The sequence below is a fragment of the Protopterus annectens genome, chromosome 3.part0, assembly GCF_019279795.1.
Source record: "Protopterus annectens isolate FY-2018-M chromosome 3.part0, PAN1.0, whole genome shotgun sequence".
In the NCBI taxonomy this organism is placed as follows: domain Eukaryota; kingdom Metazoa; phylum Chordata; order Ceratodontiformes; family Protopteridae; genus Protopterus; species Protopterus annectens.
This window is the reverse complement of record NC_056731.1, coordinates 1,026,090,231-1,026,116,057: the sequence shown is the minus strand read 5'-3', so window position 1 is coordinate 1,026,116,057 and position 25,827 is coordinate 1,026,090,231. Positions and strand designations below refer to the sequence as shown.

The following is a 25,827-nucleotide window of genomic DNA, read 5'->3' as shown; positions in this document are numbered from 1 at the left end:
TGTTACATAGATTTGGGTACAAACTGGTAAGCACTAGGTAGTAATATGTTACATAAATTTGGGTACAAACTGGTAAGCACTAGGTAGCCTATCTACCACAAGAGGAGTGGTTTCTGGCCCAGAATGTGTAGTTTATTGGCCATTTGGGCAGTTTTTCCTTCTCTTTCAACTTTCTGGTTCAAAAGGCCACATTTGCACTTGTTTTCTGCCTTTCCTGTAACTAGAGTAGTCCAGATACAGATTTGCTGTATCCAGGACTCTTTGTAAGCGTCTAAGAGGTGTCAAAGTCTGCTCTTCAATTATTCCCTTAGCTCTGCTAGTTCTCTCCTCTCCTGCACTTTTACTAGCTTATTAGTCTAGCATTTTACCATACCAGACTTCTTGTAGCAATTATTGTGGCACACAAAAGTGCTACCAGCACTAAACGTTCTACAAGGAAACCACTCCAGTACTTATTAACGCCCACCACTCCAGGCATGTCTAAAGGTCAGTTCCCTGTGCTTTCTCCTATTAACCTGGTGAACTTGGGCATCCTGAGGCAATGTAGCAACTGCTTCATGTACACAGACAACCCTCTCCTCTTACCTCCCAACACTCAGACTTGCGAGAGATGCACTTATATATCCAAATTAGAAGCCACGCACTCTCCTGCCAAGACCGGAATAGCTGGTCAAGAGGAGAAGGTCAACACTTGCACCACACCATATGGAACACATAGCCTTCCAGAACACACACCAGCACTGCCTTCACATAAAAACACAAACCACACACCCACTTTTGCGGAGGCTCTCAATAAAATATCTACCCAAACAGCAGAGACCTCCAAGACAGAAATGCACTTGACCACCACAACACAAATCATGAGACACATAACACTCCTAAACAGTGTGCCACTCAGCCAAAGCCCCTAAGGAAAAACAGCATGCCCAGCACATTAGTCACTGATGTGCCACTCACTAGGTTGAATAAAGAGAAAGTAACAGTCAGCTGCCTGTCAGGTGCCAGGATCTGCCACATAATGCATGCACTCAGGTCCCTCAACAACAGGTACAAATATGACTCCATCATTGCACATGTGGGTGTGTGAATGACTTCAGGCATACCTCCCTGGACTATATGAAAAGAGACATGGAGGAGCTCTCAGATTATGTTGCCCAGGCGGGTATGATCCTAGCCCTGAACAGTATCACCTAGAATGCTACCACAGTACAAGCAGAAAATGACTGATTTCAACAATTGACTAAGTTTCTGGTGTCATTCTAAGTGGCTCTAGTATCTGTCTGCCTGGGATGACATGATTGACAGACCTCAATGCTTTGCTAGAGATGGCCTGCATCTGTCACCCCTGGGCTTCTGGATACTGGCCAAGACTCTTGCCACCCCTATAGTGCCTTTTTAGGCAGTATTTCAAAAACCAAATTACCACTGTAACAGCTACAAACAAATGCAATCTGATGGTCATGCTGCTGAACGCTAGAAATCTAAATCTCAAAATGCACACGCTCAAAGCACTCCTTAAAAATGGAGAACATCGGCACTTGTGTTGTAACAGAGACCTGGTTCAAGGCAGCAGAAAGCACCCCTGCACTACCAGGCTATAACTCATTCCACACCTTTCGGCCTCAGAACCTGGACCGAAGTTTTCCAGTAGAGCCAACCATGATGCCAATGTCATCATGGCAGATCATGAACATCATGATATTATTGGCACTAGAGAGGCCATATATCCTGTCTTTTATACAAAAGATATAGGTATGATTAAGGATATAGTAACCACCCATTGGCACATCCTATCAGTTGATCCAATCATTAGAGATGTGCTAGGAGACAGACCGAAATTTGTCTACAAAAATAAAATGAACCTCAAGAGACTTTTATGCTATCCGAAGATGGAATCACTAGATACCATCAGAGGACAATGTTTTACATCTCCTTGTAATAAATGTAATTTTTGTTCATTTATTAGTTCTGACCCTGTCTTCATACATCCTTCTGGCTTAGGGAGATTTACAGTACGAGCAAATGGAGACTGCATGACTAGTGATGTGGTCTATCTAGCATCGTGTGTTCAGTGTTCAGCATTCTATGTTGGCAAAACCAACCGATGCCTTAGGGATAGAATGCGTGAACATGTCTATCATATGAGGAAGAGATCAGCTAATAATGCCTTGGCAAAACATGTTAGTGAACAAGGAATAGACCACATGTTTAAATTTAGGATATTGGAAAGAATACATAACACGATTAGAGGGGGTGATATTCGCACATATACAGAATCTAGGGAGACTACTTGGATTATGAGACTTAGATCAGACATGTTGCCAGGTTTGAATGGCAAAGTGCCAATTTAGCCCTTTCTGAGGATAAGGAGATTGAAATAGTGATGGAGCATAATGCTTTATGTTTACCATGACCTAAACCTGATTACATATATTTTTGGCATAATGTTTATACTATCACTATTATCAGTATCATTGATACATTTACATACGCCTGAGTATTTATACATTTAAGAATTTTAGTTGACGTGTTTTTGAAGGATATATGCATTAGTTATGTCTAATATATAGCTATATGTTTTTATAGTAGTGTTATATTTTATGCTTATTAAACATTTATAATGTGTTATACGCATCTTTTAGATTATATTAATTGACCATGTTTTTAACATTGTTTTAGAAAATGTGATTCAATGGTTGATATATTTCTTTAAGGTTTTGGGAATTTTTCCTGCCAAGATGACTATTTAAACCAATTGTAAAATGTTTGCAACAGGTCTGATGAAGCTATTGGCGAAAGCGCTTACCTGTAGTGCACTAATAAATTCATTTAACTATCGCATGTGACTACAGTTCCAGTTTGTTCCTGTATTTACGCTTTGGAAGTATTGACAGTTATATGGTTTTTTGGCAACCCTTCATTGTTTTGCTCTCGCTTTATGTGATTTATTATTGGTTCTTGCATTGGGCTTTATCAGCGGGAGCATTAACTTTTCGTGGAGTTTTACTGTTGATTTATTATTAAAAGTATATTTAATATTTAATATTCACTTCATTTATACTATTAACATCTATTTATATATTTTTTATACATTTTTTTGTATTGGATAAATACCTCTAAAGTAGTATTAAATTATTTATAGATGGGGAATGAATTAATTTCACTTGTTTTTAACATTTTATTATATGAAAATTTAGGGAATATTTTTAGTATTCATTATAATTCTTGTATTTTTTATTTTGACCACTAGATGGGAGTATTTGCAAACTTTTCTGTAATTAAAAGATTATTACCTATTTATTTTATCTTCTGTTTATGCATTCATGTTTTTTTACATTTAGAATCAATGTTGATTTTTACCCCAGTGAGTAAATCATATATACAAACATTTGTATATCCATTGTTACATCATTTAAGCATTTTCATGTTAATTTTACGAATTTAACTCGGAGTCATACAATTTTTGATTAATATTCATTATTTATCCATGAGAAGTTCATCTATTGGCTCATTTGAATTTTTAGCATATTATATATACATGTGTTTTTAATGTTGGTTCTTTGTCTGAAGAAGTCTGTTGTTACTGAAGAAAAACGCTGTGTGATTGTGTAAGCGTTTCACGTTTGAGGTTGGTTACTTCAATAAAATTTGCAACTTCACTTCAGCTGTCCGGTGCCTGGCTTTTCCTCTACTCAGTGCTTTGTGGACTGTTCATTAGACACCTGTAACAACTGGAAAGGCCGCAAAACTACCTCACAAAGAGGCCTTAAACACTTGTCCTATATGGACAGATTCAAAAAACTATTCTCGGTCTCATATATCCTACTTAGAGGCGATCTCTGCTTGACTTACAAAGTCATGTCTGACCCAGCTCTGTTAGAAATGCTACATCTAAAGAAATCCCAATCCCTTCACACCACATGTTCCAGAGACCTCAACCTATTACCACAGTCAACAGAATGTGCTGGAGGGACAGGTTCATAACCCAGAGACTACCCGTGCTATGGAATAGACTTCCCATACATGTCAAACAGAGCACCTTATTGGCCCTCTTCAAGCGAAATCTTGATGAGTGGATGGGAAATAGAATATTCACCCTGGGGATCACTCCAGTGGCTCTACTCGACAGATACACTGGGAACTAAGATTGGGTGGCACGATGCTAGGGTAATCACATGGGCTAGGCTTGTAAAGGCTCCAGGGCCATTAGCCTAGTACACACCTATGAACCTATAAACTTGGACCTTTGTCATGTCTGCCTTCTGCCCTGATAACCTTCCTTTTCCTGATTTGTATTAAATCGATTCTGTCATGTCTGGTATGTCTAATTCCACTTCCTGGTAGATGTGGTACGTCTCTTATTTCACTACAGGGTAACAGTATTTCCTCAGAATATTTCTTTTCTATTCATTCATTTCTGTTACAGTGATTCCTCCCTACCTGTCCTGCGTCATCCTGAATAAATGAGATACCTATAGAGTATGGAGGACTTACCCATTTGGTTGGTTTGTTTCCAGCAGTATGGTATGGGGTCTATCATATGAGTGAATCACACAAACTGCAAATGCTCATAATATCGAACGTACTGGATCTTGAAGTGCTTTTTCTGAGATTGTGGTACAGTGAAGAATGGGAATTTTGCACTTTCCTGATTGTAGTGCAATCTCGGAGTTGGAATATATATTTAGTGGCGGCCCCCATAATAGGTAGTTCAAGGTCCGGTACATTCGATATTATGAGCGTTCGCAATTTGTGCAATTCGCTCATATGATATAGACACTATGTTATGATCCCATATATGTTTTTTCTTCATACCTCTGTCCTCTTATTTCAGTTAGACAGGTAAAAAGATCTTTTCTAGACCCTTTTCACATATGCAGTATGAAATTGGTTACCTCAGACTCTTACTACGGACTTTTCTTTTGGTAGTTTTACTGCCCCTTATCAACTTTTATCTATTTCAGATGACAGCTTATGGAGGCTTTAATTTACTATCCAGTTTTATTACTGGTAGTTTTAGAGAACTTAATAACTACTTGGAAGCATGGCTTTGTTGAATTATAAATTACAGTTTGGTTATTTTCAGTTTTCTGCATTATCCTAAATCTGACTTCTTCACTGATTTTGTCGAGAATCTTTCTCTAACCTCACTGATATCTGTACTTCAGAAAGAAAATCTTCAGGCTTCACAGAAGACTAGACAGCCACTATAAAAAATCTACTTCACTGATATCACAATAGTCTCAGAAATTCTTTAGTTTCCTATTATTCACTTGACTACCATTTCCAAGTTGGCAGTAAATGTTTCAGAAATAGTAGCCTGTCTTGTAGGAATCCTTTTTTTTATTTATTTATTTATTTTTTTGACTCCCTTTGCATGCCCTCCAGCTGATACCAACTGTTGTAGTTCTGTTCCCATCTGGTCCTTTTTACCATACTGTTACTGGTATTCCCCCCTGAGGTTGGGGACACTAAATCAAGAGATTTAGAAAGGGAAGTAGACTGGAAAGCCAGATCAGTTAGCAGCATCATATAAGTGTCCTGCACACCAGAGAAGGTTTTATATACTCTAACTGGGCAGAGGTACAGAAGTCATATGCATGACTGCACACAGTGTTAGTCAACTACAGCCACCCCTCCCCTTCTGTGCTGAAATTTCAACCCAAATCTGCCACACTGTAATGGCAATGCTCCAGTACTGGGGGCTCATGGCAGATCATGGATAGAAGACCAATCTTCCCTCCCAGACTAGGCAATCCACAAAAAATCTGCTCCTTCTTACTCTCCCACCCCACTGCTCCTCTGCCTGAGATGGCAGTAGATCTTAGGTAATCTTGGTTAGGGTCAAGCTCTCATCCTTCTAATGCCATGGAGCAGGGTATACCTTGCAGGACTCTTAACTGCGTCAGAGGAACATGCATTTCTTTAATGTGCTTATGAGATGTTGACTTCCTATATTTTCCCTTTTCTTATTTCCACAAGTGGTATAAAACAAAAAGAGTGTTTTCCACTGCTGGCAGTTGCACCATCGTGAGTTAGTTGTACCACCGGATTCTACTAGTTGTAGTGCCCAACTTCGGTGATTGATCAGTATCTCCTGTTTCTGCATTCATGGAATCCACTGTACACTACACCATTCATTCACAGAGGGGATTTGTTACTGTTAGTCAGTTTGTACAAAATTACTGATAAAATAAAAATAAATAAAGCTAAGGATGAACATGGTTCAGATTTCCACTTACTTTTATTATTTTAAATTCGGTGATTCCCTTTTTAGGGTTAGGCTGCACTCCTCCTCCTGCTTTTGATGCATTTTTCACAGGCCTTCTGCCATTTTTCGTACTTTATTCCATACCTTATTTTGATTCTATTGGCATTGCCTGCTTACTGAGTCTCCGTCCCTCATCCATGTTTCTAGCTCCTGTGAATGTGTATGTAGGTGCGCATGTGTATGCATGTGTGGGTGTGTAAATAAGATCTAAATTCCTCACATTTTATGCCAGAACCATATGTATAGTAGGACAGAGTGGGTAGCCACTTGAGGTGCAACATTTTAGGGGTATGACAGGAAGATGCTGCTCCGGAAGTAGTGCATTCATGCCATTCAGAAACGAATGTCGCTAGTGCATTAGTGGTTAGGGCTGAAGCACACCAGTGTTCCAGCTGTTGTATTTAGTCTGTAGCAAGGCACTTGTTGCAAGTGACTTACTACAGTTTAAAGGAAAGAATTTTTTTTTTATCTTCAACTGGGAAACTTTGAGAAAAAGACCCTAACTCTGAGGAGCTATATATGGTGCCAGAAAAGCTACCTTCTACTCTGTTTTTTTTTTTAATAATGATAGCCCTTTCTTTAGCCCTATATACCCTTATGGTCAGCTCTCCACACTAGGTATTGATTGTTTTCACATATTCTGGTTAGATTTCTTGCTAGGAGAAGCACATCACCCTTGAAATTGTCTGTGTCTTACTCACACATTTACCAGCTTCCTTTCAGTAGCTTAGCAAAACTTCTAATTTTTCTTTCTTTAGTCTCTGTTTTCTCCAGTTTCTTCCCAGCAGGATTAGGTTAAGTAATTGTCAATTACATCTGACTGTCTCTGTCTGTCTGGCTATGACTCTTACTGCTTACAATAATATTCTAATGGCGATTGCTGACTTTGAAAGTCATCCAAAATCTCAACATATAGTCTTTACAAAATCTATTACAACTATTAAATGTTATTCTAGAGGGGTTTCAAACCATCTTTTTACAGCTGTTCTCAGATGTCATTTGCCTTTACTGTTAATAACAGTAAGTAGTCCCTTACTGAATTTATCATATGTTGTAAAGGAAGAGCATTAGAACCTTAGAATGTAATTCTATTTTTCTCTTTAACATGTGTTCACCGTGTTTCTCTCTTAACTAGTTTAGCTGCCATGGAACAGAAACAAAGTGTCTTGGGTGCATGGGGGACTTTCAGGATTATACCCTGAACATTCTGGAATAATCTATATTGAACTGCTGAGAATGCTGCTACATAAAGTGCAAATGTACAAGCATACACACAAGAACACACTATTACTGTAGTCCATCCTAAATATTGACATCTGGGCAGCTGTTCTGATGTAGTGGCATGAATTATACGTATGAATTTATCTTGACATTTCTGGAGAAAATGAGAGAGACATCAGTAAAAGGCAACAAATGTACATCTGTGAAAGATTACTGAATAATTCTTGTACTTCCAGCAATACTACACATTTTTTCCCTTTATAAATAACTATACCTTATGCCTTCAAGTTACATCTATTGTAAACGTTGTAAATAAAGTTCATTATTTATTTAACATTTGTTTACCAGGAAAGTCTGACTTGGAATAAAGCCAATTTTCAGCAGAGGCCCAGGGAGAAACTCTCAAGACACATGTCTTTGTAATGTGGGAGGAAACCTGAGTACCCGGAGAAAACCCACACGAATGCAGGTAGGACATGCAGACTCCGCACAGAAGGCACTCCAGCCAAGAATCAAACCAGAGAACCTCTTGCTGTGAGGCAACGACACTACTGCTGCACCACTGCACTGTCCACATATTGTAAATGTTGTAAATAAGCTTTAAATACTACGTTGTCCTCTTTCTGCCTTCTATTTCTAGAAAGTCACCTTTTAATTTCTCTCTGTTTCTCCAGCCCACCTTTATTTTGGAAGGTATATTTTATTTGTTGTTGTTATCTTATGCTATTGTATTTTAAAGGTAATATTAACCATTCAAAATGGAAACATTCTATACAAAGCTTTTTAATATCTTCTATTCTGTACTGTTATATTTTATTTTATTTATTCATTTTCTTAATTAATTACAGTTATTAACTGGGTTTGAATGATGATCTCAGTGGACCAGTTTCAGGATCAACTCAGGGTTACAGACCAACAGATTTTGAAAAAAAAATATAAACAAGGTAACTAGATAGTAATCATGTGAAAATCATGGACAGAAAGAAAGAAACAAAGATGAACCCCCCCACCCCCATTCTAATCCAGCTCTGTGGTATGGATAGATAAAGCCTCACTGCAGTACAGGTGATTCAAGTTTGACTAGCAACTCGAATGTCTGAAGGATCTGGCCAAGGAGTATGAGAGTGAGTGGCCATGGCTGGACCACCCATCCTATGTGGAGGGAGGTGGCTCTGACCCGCCACATGGGTGGCACCAAGCAGGAACTCCAGGTGTTTATGTAGTGGAGTTCTGAGTCAATGTAGTTCAGACTCACCAGAGCTCAAGCTACCCCAGCGCACTCACTCTAAATAATTTAGGGGAAAAGTAATATACAGAGACATGCTTCTCCTGAAGAGGTAGCAAACACAGGCCTGGTGGAGCTGCTGAGTAGAGGGAGGAGTTCCCCAGGGTGAAAAGATAGACTGACCCCCCCCCGGACTAGTAAGCTGGGCTACCTCCTGACTCTTGCATAAGACCACAGGGGTTATGGGGATTCCTGGGTAGAAACAAATAGGATTTAGGGCTCTTGCCTAGTCTGGGAATACCCATTTGCCATTCTGCAAGCATGAATGGGACATTTGGGTGACAGAGTAGCACTCAGGCAAGGTACTGTGGGGGGAGGAAAAAAGTTTACAATATTAAATTCTTAACACCAAAAATGTATTAAAAGTTATTCTTTCTTGCAGGAATATGAGTTGTCCATATAAAGATGCGTATGTGAAAGGGAATGTTGTGATTAGAAGGTGAAGGGAAGTTGGACTTACTGTGGGACTAAGGCATGAAGCTGTAGACTCATCAGTCATCATCAACCCCCACTTTTTACACGGGGTCAGGGTGTCTTGTTAGCTGTCACCACATACTGTCACCATCTCTCTTGATTCAGTGTCACTCTTCTATATTCTTTGATGGTCATACCCAACTGTTACAGGTCTTCTCACACCCACACTCCAACCATCTCTCTGGTGGATGTCCTCATTTCCCCTTGCTTGCCAGGAAGAACAGAATAAAAGGAAGATAAGAGAAAAAAAAAAAGAAATGAAAGAAGAATGCAGAGAAGGGAGAGAAAGAGAAAGAAAAAGTGGAAGGAGTGGTGGTCGGCATCATAAAAGCCTACATTTAGCCTCTCACTTTCTTTGGGAACTTTTTTTTCTCCTGTTGTATCATATCCCATAGGGTTATAGCAACACCCTACACTGAAATGCTGCTTGCCGTCATTTACTTGTCTGCCCTTGTTAACTGGATAGATGCACCTGGCCCTTAGTTTCAGTTTTCTGTGGTGACTGTCACTTTTTTTGGTTCTTTTGACAGTATATGTAACTCTGACTTTTGTGCCATGTATCTACCTTTGCAGAACATGGTTGCCTTCCTGTATTGAATTTTATGGAGGTTTATTTGCATAAATTAACTGTTCTTTCTGGGAATTTAGAACTGATCCCTTACAGTAAGAAATACTTTTAGTTGTATCTTTACTCAATGAGCACTCATGCTATCCACTGCAAACAGAAAAAAATGTGTATGGCGCTCCATAGAGATAGTAGAGACTTCCTGTTTTTTTTTTTTGTGCTATATTTAATTCACTTCACTTCCTATAGTGAGCAAAGCCATTCTATGTATCTCTTTGATATGTTTTCACGAGCAAATTTGTGTTGAATGTTATATTACAGCACTTGAGCAAAGGGTTGGTGTAAAGGTGTCTAAGCTTGCAAGATGTAATAACAGAAACACTAACGTTTACCATATGATCTACTCTTCAGATGTAGAAGTATCACTTCTGTAAATCTGCTTTCACATGTTGCCAGTGTTTCAGTGCATCGGAGTTCCCTTGGTTACAGGTACTTTAATGTGAGGTCACATGTCCTAGAGAATACGGAAATGGTGAGGTTCTTTTTTCTCTGTTTTTTTAAACTTGTTCCCTCTTTTTTGAGCTTATGCAGCCTCAGAGAGTGTAGAGATCAATGGCATGAGGGCAGATATCTGGGGAAACAACATCCTCCTAAAAAGAATAATATTTTCAGTGCTTTGTGGAGTCTTATACTCTGATGTGTTGAGCTGATGATTTTATTTTATTTAGATTAGATATTTCAGTTACATTATTTTATACCTTTTCGAAGGAAGACATGATGTCATGATGTTAATACAGCCTGCTTCATCAGCTGCACTGAGCAAACAACACACCGTGATTTCTTATCATGCTGTAACCTTCAAACAAGAAAACGATCAGATTACACACAGTGCCAGAAATATCAAAATAGAGTGATGATTAATTCACCTTCAGTGCCCCTTTAAATGCAGCTATTGTGTATAGGATCTTCCCCTTTTGCCCCATCTTCATTATGTAAGTTCATTATTTTGATACAAAGTAAGCTGTTTTGATAACTGAACTATGCTGTGTCACATATCACACTATAACTAAATTCCTTAAATTATAAATGTGTATGACTTGTTTTATCTGTCTATTGTGCAGGCATGACAAGAGGATTTTCCTGAAAACTCAGACCAAGAGAGAGATTCGGTTTCTCCTAACAAATTTGAAGACTTACATTCATCATCTGGAAAAGTACCCCCACTCTCTACTCGTCAAATTTTTGGGTAAGAGCTCTACTACACTGATGAACTTACTGTAAGTTAAAAATATTGAAGGAACAACTCACTTCTGCAATACAATCCTGTCTTAAAGCAAGATTGCACTGGGACTGACCAGCCCATGGCATAGAGGGATAATGTGCTGAATGTGGCCCATCCAGTCTCGGCAGGGAGGGATGGGTGTTACTATCTTACAGTGGGTGGGTAGACCTGTGGGTATCTCCTGTGTTGATCTCTGGTAGAGGCTTGGAATGGCATTTTTGTAGGCGTGCCTAGAAGAGGGGACTAGGGTGGATACATGGCTGAGCTACGAAAGAGGTGAAGATGTATTACATACCCACCTCTCAGGCATATCACTAGGTACACGAGGGATGGAGGAGTAATATGGTTGGGTCACCACCAGCTGGCTAGATGACAGTGTGACCTTGTAGGACATCTTTAGGTTCCTTTCTAGACCCAGTGAAATTTGCAGGCATTGGCATGGAATCAAGGAGGTAGATTATTGTGCAGACAGACCCAGTAAGGATGATGGGCACTGGGACAGACGTCTGTATGAAAGAAGGATTTGCAAAATAGAGAGGAAAAAGTGATATTTTTCTCAAATCTTTTTAGAAGCTGTCTGGAGAGCTGTATGTTTATTACTGACTTTGACCCATATTTTTGTAATATATCACAACTGATTCAAAAAGACCTATGTCTGCATCATCAAGAAACACCTGAACAGGATAAGATAATAATTTGTTTTTGAGAACTGTCCTATAAAGTAACTGACTATGTTTCTGTTTTTGGAAAACAATGCAGACAATTCTTTTTAGCTAAAAAAATACACAATTATGCACTTGTGATGTATGTAATATAAGCACCTTTTCTAAAGGCAATAATACATGGTTAGGATGGGTTGTGGTGGGTTTTACTCACGACTGGTTAACATTTGGTCCTGATTATCTATACTGATGGGCCAAATCCTCAAGCTGAGAGGGAGTAAATCACTTATAACTAATCAGGCAGACATGAATTATTACAATTATACCACTGGAGTCGGGGTGTTGATGCAATTCCATCTCCTTACTTTATGTGCTACTTTTGCAATACTTGGTGCTTCAGGTACAGTTAATGAATGTTATTTGTCGCCTTAGATAAGTTGTGAATTAGACTGATTTACTATATGGCCAGTTTCTGACAGGTCCATGATTTTAATTTTTAAGTTTTTAATTCAGCCACAGTTGTCAAACATGCATTTCCAGTTCATGTAGTTCTCCTTTAGCAACTGTTAAATAGGTGTAGTCATTAATTGTGATTACACTTCTTGAATGCCTCTTCATAAAAATTGCATTTATTAGCCTACTTATTGAAGCACACACATATATCAAACACAAGTAAATGAAAATGCATATTACATGCAAAACCATGGAGAGACTTATCATGGAATTAATCAGTCAGGACATAGGACACCTCCAAACACTGGACCCAGCTCAGTTTGGATTCGCCAATGGCAGGCCATGCTTACTCACCCTAGTGGAGTTTTTTGAAATGGTCACCAAAGCAATGAATGAAGGCAAAATGGTACATGCCAGATATCTCGACCTGGCTAAAGTTTTTGACACAATTCCCCATTCAGGCATAGTAGAAAAAGCTAAATAAACTGGGAATAAACCCCATATCATCTGCTGGATTGCCAGCTGGTTCACAGATAGGATGCATATAATCAAAATAGGGGAAGTTACCTCCACAAAGAGACCAGTCACCAGCTGAGTCCCCCAGGGTTCTGTGCTGGGAACTCTCCTGTTTGGCATCTACTTTTCTAAAGTAAAAGTCAATACCAGAGGCCTCTGGCTGACTGAGTTTGCATATGAGTGTAAGGTAGAAGCAGTCACTGAATCCCCAAATGACTTAGCCATCCAACAGGAAGGTTTGTGCCAAATAAATAACTGGTGTCAAAATCATGGTTTGAAAATAAATGCCAAAAAATGCATTATTTATCCTTTGGTAAGTCATCTATCCTATGGAACTACCACAGTGACAATATGCCCCTAAGAGTTAACCCAGTTGTTCAGGATTTGGGAACTTATGTGGACAGTGACCTAACTTTTAACCAATATGTGTCTATTGTTGTAAGAAAGCCCTTCTATATTGCACAGCTTATAAATGCATGGATTGTATCTAGATCTAGGAATGTCATTGTCCCCCTTTACTCAGCCCTCATTAGACCAGTCATTAAATATAATGCCCTCTTTGGCAAGTATTTGACAAGACACATGCAACAACTGGAACACAAACTGATGTCCCTTACTTAAAGGATACAAGGCCTAAACAATATGGTCAACATGGACCACCTAAAAGCCCTGTCACTATACTCGGTAGCCTACAGACTGCTAAGAGGTGACCTGTGTCTGGCATACAAGGCATCCTCCAATACATTACTGATGGATTTAATGCACATTATCAATTCAGATGTTATCAAAAATTCTCAGTCTAGGGATATAAACCTCTTCTGTAACATCAACAGAACTGTTTAGACAGGCAGGTATATTTCACAGAAGATAATGCTGTTATGGAACAGACTCCCCATCCACATAAAACAGTTAATCTCTGTCTGTTTTCAAGTGCAACTTAGATCCATGGATGGGAAACTGAAAATTTACCCCAAGACTGCCCACTGTACTACTAATGGACGGATGCAGCACCTAAATGCTTTATCTCATGTATGGGTCCCTTCAAATTATCTATGGTATGATCCCAGTTATTCTCATTAGGGTTAATATATAATTATTGACCATGAAATGGGTAAGGCCAGTCTATAACCAAATGGAATAGGTTAATTCAAGCGCAAAAAGGGAAACTGACTAGGCTTAAAATGGCCCGTAATGGCAGCTAGCGTAGTACTTATCTATGACCCTATGACCCTATGGATACAAATCCACATTCAGACAATGCAGCTGCACACCCAAACATAGCAAATATACAACATGCTTTTTATGTAATGGGCAAACCTCCCCAAAGTTTAACTCACCAATGGTGAGATGGCACTTTCCTCAGGGTTGTGCTGTTTGGGACAGTAAACTGCGCAAACATCCATCATGTACCACATGCACATCACTTACAACTCCAGTATCCCATTAACACACACTTATATCACACACACATTCTCAAACACACACACACACACACACACACACACACACACACACACAGGAAACCTGACAAACCTCTAATCATTCATACACTCATTCAGTGCAATTCCCACATTCTGCGAGGAGCAACAACTTCTAAACTATCACTCAAAGACACTGGCACCCACACACACAGACACACACAAACTGAAAACCTACATGCACACAAGACTCTTGGTAACACAACATGCTCAGGCAAAGCTGTACACATACATATAGTCATAAACATGTTGATATCACTTATCAAACACACTCGAACCTCAGGTTTGAAACCTTGCACTCCCTCCCCAACACCACTCCAACAGCTTTTTCAATACAATCCTGACATGTATACAAATCATTTTCAAACCACAAGAACCCCACCCTCGCATACACAAACTCACTGGGCCCCCAAATGCAAATTAAAGCTCCATAGTTCTGTCTCATTTAACAAAACACCAATTTATATATGGAACAAAAATCACTTAACTACAAGCATCTACAAACATACACAAACTCTCACTGAAAATGTATACAGTCAATATATATATTTCACTAGTGTGTGATCTCGAACAGTGACTTATGATCAACAGGTGCTTGACCATATGACAAAGAAGTTGCACCCAGTTTGTACTGTGGCATAAGTTATTGCTAGACATCAGTGGGAGAATATCATGTCTGGATTAAGACGCAGTAATTCATGCAGTGGTTAAATAATAAGCCTCAATAGACTATAATATTTATTAGCATATCATTCCTTAGGGGTACCAAAAGTTACTACACATGCTACACACATTACTTTATGCAATAAATAATGCCATAAACTTTGAAGGAAATGATGCATTTTATGCTTAAGATGTAATAACTCGACATGGCATACATTATGCATAGTTTATTACAATGTCTCATAAGTACTGTAAATAAATTCATACAAAACATAATTAGTTATTATGCTATCTCAAAGTACTGTTAGTTTTACTTATTTCAAGACTATATTGCCTGAATAAATCATTTGAATACAAGCATAAAAATAAATTAAACAGTTAGGTATGACCCTAGCCCTAAGCAGCATCCTACCTTCACCAAGAATGTTACCACAATACCAACAAAAATAATTGACTTCAACAATTGGCTTAGATTCTGGTGTCTTTCCAAGGGGATCCAGTATCTGTCTACCTGGGATGACATGGTTAACAGGCCTTGATGCTTTGCCAGAGATGGCCTCCATCTGTCACCCCTGGGGTTCCGGATCTTGGCCAAGTGTCTTGCCTCCCCATTGTGCCTTTTTTTAGGCTATGTCCCAAAGACAAATCTTCCAATACAAAAGATATGTCAAAAAGCAAATTGAAGGTCATGCTGCTTAACGCTAGGAGCCTTAACCTGAAAATGCACTCACTGGAGGCTCTCCTCGCACTGGAAGATGTGGTCAGGGCTGCAGAGAGCACCTCTGCCTTACCAGGCTATACCTCCTTCCACACTTTCTGATGCCAAAATGAGGTTGGAAAGACTAAGGGTGGTGCAATCTTTGTCTTCATTAAGGATAGGCACACCTCCAGAGTGGTTTAGCAGCATGACACAATGGAATTACTCGAGGTGCAACGGACAGTTGGCAGGACACCCATTCTAGTTATAGCCAGTTATAGACCCCACTCCATGACTCAGGACACCCACTCCTCCTACCTGGACCAAATTTACTCCATCAAGGTACCCAATAACACCCTGATCCTTGGTGACTTCAACTACACTACCATAGACTGCATGAACTATTCCTGCACTAATGCACTCACCCACCGATTCCTTGACTACATCAGTATTAGCACACTAGACCAGCTCTTCTCATCCCTCACAATGGGAGATAATACTCTGGACTTGGTTCTAACCAACATGGGCGACAGCTGCACCACTCCCATAGTATGCTCTTCCCTGGTGAGATCAGGTCATCGGTCGGTCTCATTCAAAGTTTCTATCCCTCTCAACCTCTCCCCAACCATAACCAGGCGAAAAAACTTCTCAAAAACTGACTACAACATCCTAAGGGAGGGGGGTATCAGTAGCGTCACACCACCTCCCCCCTCAGTGAATGCAGACAACTATGGTGAGCAGTACGCCAATGCAGTATACAAGCACATCTACAACTGCATGGACTCAGCCATACCCAATAGAACTAAAACCTGGTCCGCAAGGAAACACAAACCTGTCTGGTGGACATCCTCTGTCAACAGGCTTTACAACAAAAGGAAGAAACTGTTGTCCAGGGGTAAAAAGGAACAAATTCCAAATTGGAAAAATTCCCTCCTCAGCCTCAAGAAGCAAATTAGATCACTAGTGAAAACCTCCAAAGTCAATTATAAGTTGAAACTAGCCTCCAAAACAAAGGGAAACCACAAGTCCTCCTTCAATTACATCAGAAACCTCCATGGCAAAGTCCAAGTTTGTTCTGAATTAGTACTTAATGGTACCATTTACACTGATCCTGTTGACTTAGCCAACCTGCAAGCTGATAGGTTCAGGGCAAACTTCACCCCTATACCCCCAAAAGGCCCATTCGACATCCCCGATACTTGTCCCACAACTCACATCTCTGTAGATCAGCTGTTAAAGGCCCTATCTAAGGCAAAGAACACAGATTCCATGGGAACTGATAGTATCCCAGGCTGTATTCTGTACCATCTCCAGCAAGAACTAGCTTCGCCATTGAGCACCCTATTCAACCACAGCCTAATTACAGGTTACATTCCAGCAGAGTGGAGAACTGCCATTGTCATACCCTTGCACAAAGGTGGTGCCACTACTGACCTGTGAAACTATCACCCCATTAGCATGACAAGTCTGATCTGTAAAGCTATGGAGTGTATTATTATGAATCTCATAAACAAGAACATAGCTAGTCTCCAACAACTTGACCCCACCCAGTTTGGATTTGTCAGGGGAAGATCTTGCCTATTGAGCCTGATTGACTTCTTTGAGACTGTCACCAAGGCCCTGGATGAGGGAATGTCAGTACATACAGATTACCTTGATTTGGCCAAGGCCTTTGACACAATCCCCCACTTGAGCATCATTGAAAAGCTAACACAACTTGGTATAAATCCCTATCTCATCAGGTGGGTAGCCAACTGGCTTACCGATAGGACCCACAAGGTAAAAATAGGTGCCCCCACCTCCAACAACAGACCTGTCACTAGTGATGTTCCCCAGGGATCTGTCCTGAGACGCCTATTTGGCATCTACTTCTCAGAGGTCCAGGAAAAGACAAAGGGCCTATGGCTGACCAAGTTTGTGGATGACTGTACATTGGTGCTGTCATTGACTCCCCAAATGATGTTAACATACTGCAAGAGGGTCTTACAGCTACAAATAACTAGTGCCAAAGTTATGGCCTTAAGTTGAATGCAAAAAAAATATTATCATACCATTTGGCAAAAACATGTCCCCTACTGATTACATCATCAACGGTAACCCCCCTAAGCACACAACCTGTGATGAGAGACCTGGGTACTCAGGTTGACAATAATCTCACTTTCGACCATCCTGTAGTGGCAGTGGTCAGAAAAGCCTTTTACCTGGTTCATCTTATGAGTAAAGGAATTGCATCCAGAAAAAGGAGGTTATTACCGCTCTGTACTCCTCCCTCATTAGGCCTATAATTGAGTATAATGCCCCATTTCGTATGTACCTCTCCAAACACCTGCACCAACTGGAAAGGCCACAGAAATACCTCACAAAGAGAGTCCATGGCTTTCAACATCTGTCCTATGCTGACAGGCTGAAATCACTATCACTCTACTTGGTTTCCTACAGATTGCTCAGAGGTGATCTGTGTCTCGCCTACAAGGCAATAGGGACCCTGCCCTACTACAGATGCTCCATATCCATAAGTCTAACTCCTCATGTATCACCTGCTCAATAAACCTAAATCTAACATGCGACATTAAGAGAACCTGCTGGAGAGACAGGTTTGTCTCCCAGAGGCTGCCCCATCTCTGTAATAGACTTCCCATACATGTCAAACAGAGTACCTCGCTGATCCTCTTCAAGCGCAACCTTGATGAGTGGATGGGAAACCACAAATTTATCCCAGGGGTTCCACCTTTGTCCCTCACTGACAAGGGTGACAGGTGCTGACTGAGGGTTCTTTTTTGGGGATAACCTGTTGGCTAGGCTTGTAACGACCCCAGGGCCATAAGCCTAGTAAGCTCCTATAATCCTATGAATAGCCATTAAGCTGTCCTGTTAAGCTGTCAGAACATTGTGCTTGTGAAGAAAAAAATGTTTACAGTTGTGATTTTTGTATGAAAGTACCATAACTTTAATGATATTCTGAGATCCGCATAGAAAGCAAACAACAAGAAAAAAATGCAGACTATAGTTTATTATTATGCATAAACAATTGTACGCTTTGAAGCATAACATTTCAGAAATAAAATTTTGTGGTACATAGAGCATGCTGATAACTTTCCAACATATGGAAAAATAAGCTATGTACTTCTCTTTTAGTACGTTGTTTCAGTCATTTTTTCTGTGGTTTGGCTATCCACGAACTGTTACTTCACCAATATTCTTGTTTTTTCTGCTGATGAAATCTGATTGTAACAGCTTTCAAAGATGACAACCTTTGATTTTCATCATATTGATCACAGCTGCAGTAGCCTAAACTATATGGGATATCCTGACAAGAACATAAGAGCTGTGATGCCCAAACTGTCAAGATGAGTTGATTAAAAGACAAGTTTAGGCACCAAGCCCATCAGAGCTTTACTGCCACCAAAGAATATACTCCTCTGAGGCTTTTGAGGCTCAATGGTCAGCTTGTGTTGTTCCTGTGCTTGGCAGTTAAGTTTCCTTCTGGGAGAAGAAACTTCCATTTAATATTTTTTATTACTGATACTTTCCTCTTATATTAAAGCTAATAATTGTATTTTAATGGAATGTCAAGAGACTGTACTGTACTTTTAAATGGGAACACTTTTTCCCTGACAGTTTAAAAGTTGCTTAAAGTGACTGAAAACCATTTTTTTCTGTGGGAAATTTGTGTTTATATTACTTTGTGAGGCTAGCAAAGTGTTTTAAATTGATTTTTATTGTGTTTGTCTGTGAAGAAAAAAACTCACTTTTAAGAACTTTTTGTTTTTATCTGCATTTGCTGCTTATTTTCCCCAGGAAAGAGGCACCATTTTCAGCTTGACCATGGAAAAATCTGGTTTATCCTTCTTCCATCAAAAAAACGAAAAAAATAAGCAGACAACCTTTGTTACCACAGCAGGCTAGTAATTTGTCTTGGCTGCAGGTGGGTGACTCTGCTATTGCCATTAGGGGTTATGGTTAATCGTCGAAGAAAACGTTCTTCTAATGGCTTTTAATTAAACTCTAACCACTGAATCTCCTTTTCCCTCGCATAGGCATTCCATTGTAAATGAAATCATATCATAGTTATAGCTATCCAACATTGCGAGCATCCTTTGATGCTGGCAACTAGAACTAAACAAAAATAACGTTCCAAAAGACACTTTATAAAGTGCAAACTGTATAAAATGTAAGTAAACCTGCCCTTTCCCCACTACAGTGTGACCTCGGAGTTGGTATATATATATATTTAATTAATAGGGAGGGGGCGCAGCTCCCCACAAGAGGAATATTACTTCAACAGCAGACACTCACTATGTGGGGTGCTGTGCCTTCCACACCCCCGCTAATTATATATACAAACTCTGAGGTCACACTAAACTGGAGAAAGAGCAGTTTTCCATATAGCTACATTACTGTGGTAACACTTCCTTTATGTTGGCCAACTATAACTATAAGATGATTTAATTTACGCCGCAATGCCTATGTGATGAAAAGGTGGTTTGATGGTTAGCATGCAATTAAAAGCCATTCGAGGAATGTTTTCTTCAATGATTAACCATAGACCCGGACATTAGTTGTACTTTAGACCACTCATCTTTTATCTTGGATCCCTCTGGCATAGCACCTATAGCTACTGTGGAACAGAGGTTGCCGACATTATCTGTGGCTACTGCAGTGGGCAAGGGAGGACCACTCTTGTCAGTCCTGGAAGAGGGAACAGGGAAGGCTTGGGGAAGCTGCGGCTGGCATTAATAACACTGTTGGTCCCTTTTTTCCTGTTAAAAAGAAGCAGAAAACTAAGCATTTCTCTATGCCTCCTCAAATTTCCTTTGGCAGGAGTAATTTACTGGGTCTGGATCAGGGTTTAGGTCAACCTACTGATCTTTCTTGTAAAGTAGTTTCGAGTAAAAGAAAGGGATTCCTCTTTTGTCTTATTTATTTGACATTTGTTAACTGGGTTGGTTCAACTGAGCCAAAAGCCCATTTCCCACTTTACCACAGACAGAATATCCAAGCAGAAATTGCACATTCTTATCACTCTTTTCATGTTAATGAAACTTTATATCACTCAAAACTGGTTAGATCGATCCAGATTAGCATGGGAGGGATACAGAAACATGGCACTCAAATACAACACCCCCCATAAAATGATAACAAGAAATGGTAAAAAAAGTTCCTGCTACCAGAAGGTTTTGGGTTTTCTCATTGACCGCATTCTTAAGGAATAATATTCTTTGTAGATATGACAGACATTAGCTTATAATAATCACTACCTTCTGTCCCCTGAATACGTAATAATAAAATAAGCGGGGTAAATTCCGCAATTTTGTATTAACTGTATAGAACATACGAAACAGTAAACTCCCTGCTCTACGAGATTTCTCATCGTAACTATTGTAAATATTGTATATAGTTGTAGGTTAACTCAAGGTCAAAAATCTTTATATCAAGTCATGCTACTATTGCAAAGCTGTCAACAGTACTGTTGCTTATGTGCCATTTCCTTGTTTATTGTAACCTTGCTGGTAAATTATCTATATGGTCTTATGCCCAATATGGTTGTATTCTTTGTTTGTATGTACCCACTTTGTACATTGGATTGTTGTAAATGTGTTGGTGAATTATCTCTGGAAAAAAAAAAAAAAAAGCCCATTTCCTGTGGAGACTGGAGGAGAAAAGTTCCAGTGCAATAAAAGCAAAAATATACAGTAAGAGTCTGGTGACATGATGTAAACAAAGATTAGACTTAAGTTGTTGCACAGCATGGCAAATACAATGAAATAGAAAACTGAAACATAACTTAAGACATATGTTGTTACATACAGCATACATTTTTACATAGATTGTAGCAGATAATGAAACATAAAATTATAGTTCAGGCTGATATATCACATATTTGACTGATGCAGAGATAACCCATAGTTGAGAATTCATGAGAGTTACAGCTGTAAAATATAAAGAATTGTATTAGAAGTAAAGAAGGGGTGGAGTTATGTAGGGTCCTGGCAGGACTCTCCTAAAGATAGTCAAGATTTTGAATCAGAACAGGAAGAAGCAGGAACAGACTCAGGATTTCTTTCTCAGATTTCTGATTCAGACTCAAAGGAGAGCTCAGTTTCCTATTCTTCTTGTGGTTGTTTCTCTTACTCTGAGACTATTTCTAGAAAATGTCAGTGTTTTCAGTGGGAGAACATAGGTTTCTCAGTCCCACAGAAATACTATGGGTTGTTACAGAAGGATTTTTACAAGACCTACACCCGTTCTTTCTGTTCTGTCTGTTTTAGAAGATGTGTATGTGTTTTACTGTCTGCAATTTTCCTAATAGTCAGCCAGCTGCCCCAGAAAGGCAGATAGGATTATAAAGTCCCTCAGTCTTTTAAATTTTTATACACTATTCCCAAACCTAACCCAATAGCTCTAGCCTTAGTTGATCCCATTACGTTAATTCTAATCCTACTCTTTCTGCTAAGGATGTGAAAATTATAGGTAGGTAGGTGTAAAAATGTGTATACTTCTACAACTTTGATTTTCAGAATTTTGAATTGTCTGGCTCAAATGTTAAAGTTTGTTCTGATAAATTGTGAAAATATGAGGAATGTTTTATTTGCAATTTCTTCTTGTAAGGAAAAATCTGCTTTAAATAATTTAGTTTCTTGTACTGCACAGGTCACTATTCATTGTTTGCAGTGTGTGTATGACTCTGTTAATACTTGAAGGGCTATGGCCACTGGTATTGTTTTAAGGTGATTTGCATGGCTGCACTCTCAGAACCTTCCAAATGATGTTAACATGTGTTTTTAATTCCCCCTTGGATAGAAATTTGGTATTTGGTCCCCCCTGCTGCAGAGGTGATCATAACGTGTGATGAAAGGGGTAAGCTAATCCAGGGAATCTCTTAAGATTTTTCAGCTTTCATTTTCCAAATTGTCCAATGGATTTTCTTTCTCCTCACCCACTTTTGGCAAGAAAACAGAATAAACAGTCTCAACAGAATTCAGGTAAACATATGTTTAATAAGAAATGGCAAGGGGGCTCCAAAAAGAAGTCTTAAACCTCCCAAAACCAAGGAGTGTCCAACAATTCTGAATAACTATTCAAGAGACTTTGTGACCCATCCCACCCCTCACCCCCTTTTCCTTCCAGAAAGCTTGAATCTCCATTTTTCTCTTTGGCACCATATTGTTTCAGACATCAGGCCAGCACTAAGGGACTCTGGCTAACAAAGTTCGCAGATGACTGCAAACTGGGAGCCATTATTGAATCCCCAAATGATGTGGATATTCTACAAAAGGGCCTTACAGAAACAGATGCTTGGTGCCAGAGCCATGGGCTCACGCATAATGTCAAGAAATGTATAGTTATCCCCTTTGGGAAAAAACATGTACCCATGAATTACCACATAGGTGGCAGTACACTAAACACCGAAAGTGTGATGAGAGACTTAGGGACACAGGTGGACAGTGGTCTCACCTTTGATAACCACATCACCACAACAGTCAGGAAACCCTTCTATGGGACACACCTCATCACTAAGGGATTTTTTGTCCAGAAAAAAGGAGGTCATTGTCCCACTGTACTCATCCCTCATTAGACCCATTATAAAGTACAATGCCCTGTTTGGTATGCACCTCACAAGACATCTGCAACAGCTGGAAAGGCCGCAGAAATACTTCACTAAAAGAATCACAGGCCTAAAGCAGATGCCCTATGCTGACCATCTAAAAAAACTCCAGCTATACTCTGTGGCATATCGTCTGCTCAGAGGTGATATCTGCTTAACATACAAGGCCATGTCAAACCCTAAGCTGTTGGACATGCTCCACTTAAACAAATCCCAATCCCTCAGAGCCACATGCTCCAGGGATCTAAACCTTGTCATCACAATGAACAAAACATGCTGGTGAGATAGGTTCCTGACCCAGAGACTCCCCATACTCTGGAATAGACTGCCCATACATGTCAAGCAGAGCGCCTCCTTGGCCCTCTTCAAAAGGAACCTTGACGATTGGATGGGAAATAGGAAATTCACCCCAGGGATCAGGTCAGTTGCCCTGCTAGGCAGCGGTCCAGGGAAGTAAATATTGTGGGAAGAAATATCCAGCAAATTGTTATGGCTAGGCTTGTATAGGCCCTAGGGCCAATAGTCTAGTACCAGCCTATGAACCTATGTGGATTCTGAAAATCATTCATCAATTTCCTCCTTTCCAGACTGGGGGAGGGGCATTCTTCATCCTATAGATCAGACTCTGTTTCATAACATGGCATCCCAAGGAGTGATAGAACCAGTTCCGCCTTCTCATGTAGGAAAAGACTTTTATTCAAGGATGTTCCTAGTGCCAAAGAAAGAAAATGCTTGGAGACGAATTCTAGATCTTTATTTCCTAAACCTGTTTGCTATAGTGCCCAAATTCAAAATCATGTCCCTTTATAACCTGCTACCTGCTCTTCCTCTTTCAAGTTTGCTAGTAACACTAGAAGTAAAAGATGCTTATCATCACATCCCTACTCATCTAGACTTCAGACGTTTCTTAAGGTTTTGTGTGTCTGGATCACATTATTGGTTCTCTGCCTTACCCTTTGGACTATCCACCACACCAAAAGTATTCATAAAGTGTCTAGCTCTAGGCACAGCTCATTGCAGGCTACAGGGTATCTTCACTTTTCCATATCTAGACAACTTTGCAGTGTCTTTTTCAAAGCATCAGTAATCTCTCTCTTGGTTGAGAGATCTATCTTACACAAGCTGGGATTCCAAGAGAACATTCAAAAGTCTTTCTTGACTCCTTCACACAGGATTGTGTTCCTGGGATGTCAACTAGACACCTCAATTGAAAGAGCTTTTCTTCCACAGGAAAAATAGATCTTTATTTAGATCTAGTTTTAAGGCTTTCCACTCAGACTTCAGTCACAGCGAGGTGATACCTCAGGATTTTGGGTCTCATGGCATCTATGATTTTCACAACACCCCTGGCAAGACTTCATGAGAAAAATACAGTGGTATCTGAAATCTCTTTGGTCCCAGGATCAGCACCCTTTAGCTTTTCAAATTGGTGGAGACGAGATATCCTTAAATCTAGGTCTTCCCTTCTCCCTTCCTGCTCAAAAGTAGGCAGCCACCCCAGACGCTTCTGACTTTGTTTGAGGAGTAGTTTTAGGAGGGATAAAAGTGTAGGAAGTGTAGGACACAAAGGACAGATGCAAGCACATAAATATCAAGGAGATGCTTGCCCTGATCAAGGCATTCAACTCTCTCAACCATCTTTGGTTCCCAGGCGCTCTTTGCATGGTTACAGATGATGTTACAGTCATGTGGTACATCAACAAGCAAGAAGAAACCAGTTTATATCCCCTTTGCAGACTAGCAATGTTAACTTGGGATATAGCTTCACAGCACACACTCACTCTACAGGCATCATACATTTCATCAGAGCAAACCTGTGTGACAGACCCTCATGAATGGAAACTAGATCAGGGGGTTTTCCAAGATTTGATCCTTTTGTGGGGAGTTCCTCAAGTCGACCCCCCATTCTTTGGAAATGGGCAGGGGCAATTACCATAAGCTTTCTCACAGAATGGATCTACTTACACAAGAAAAGGGCTGTTTGATAAATCCCAACATCAGTCATATTTGATTGATTGCCAGATAAGATCGTAATTCCTTTTAGGCACCTGTTTTCTGAGAACATGTTGCAGGTACTACTGGAGGCAAGAAAGTCTGTTACTAGAAGATCATGTATTAGCAAATGGAAAAGGTTTTCTACTTGCTGCTAACAAGATAACCTTCGTCCATCCAGGGCTAGTTGTTCTCTGGTTTACAATATTTGTATGAGCTACTATCCTGTGGCCTTTCTTTTTATCTATCAAAGTTCATTTATCCACCATTTCAGCATGTCTGCCCATGGATTATCCTCTTTCAATGCAGTTTCATGTCAAAATGTTCTTGAAAGGGGTTTTGCATAAGAGGCCTCCAAGAAAACCAGCAGCCCTTCCTTGTGATCTTAATTTTGTGTTAGAGAAGCTAACACTTCCTCCATCTGAACTAACTAATCTCGCTGACTTGAGATTCTTAACATAGACAACAGTTTTGCTGATTGCTCCAACCGCTGCAAGCAGGGAGTCTGAGTTACAAGCTCTTATGGTGAGTCAGCTCTGTCTCATTTTCCATAGTAACATGGTTGCTTTGAGAACTAATCCTCCTTTTATGCCTAAAGTGGTATCCAAGTGTACTTTAAGTCAAACTATCCAGCTCCCCATTTTCTTTCCTGAACCTAAAAA

The 25,827-nt window shown here is 39.8% G+C and overlaps 1 protein-coding gene across 2 annotated transcripts in view; it reads left to right on the top strand.

Moving 5' to 3' along the window:
* The window catches only part of PIP5KL1 (phosphatidylinositol-4-phosphate 5-kinase like 1), an 823,238-nt gene that overhangs the window by 583,915 nt on the left and 213,496 nt on the right, over positions 1 to 25,827 (top strand). For both annotated transcript variants that reach the window (XM_044065322.1, XM_044065321.1), the window contains one exon: positions 10,938 to 11,062. In XM_044065322.1, coding sequence (XP_043921257.1) covers positions 10,938 to 11,062 — 125 coding nt within the window. The remainder of the gene's footprint in view (positions 1 to 10,937; positions 11,063 to 25,827) is intronic.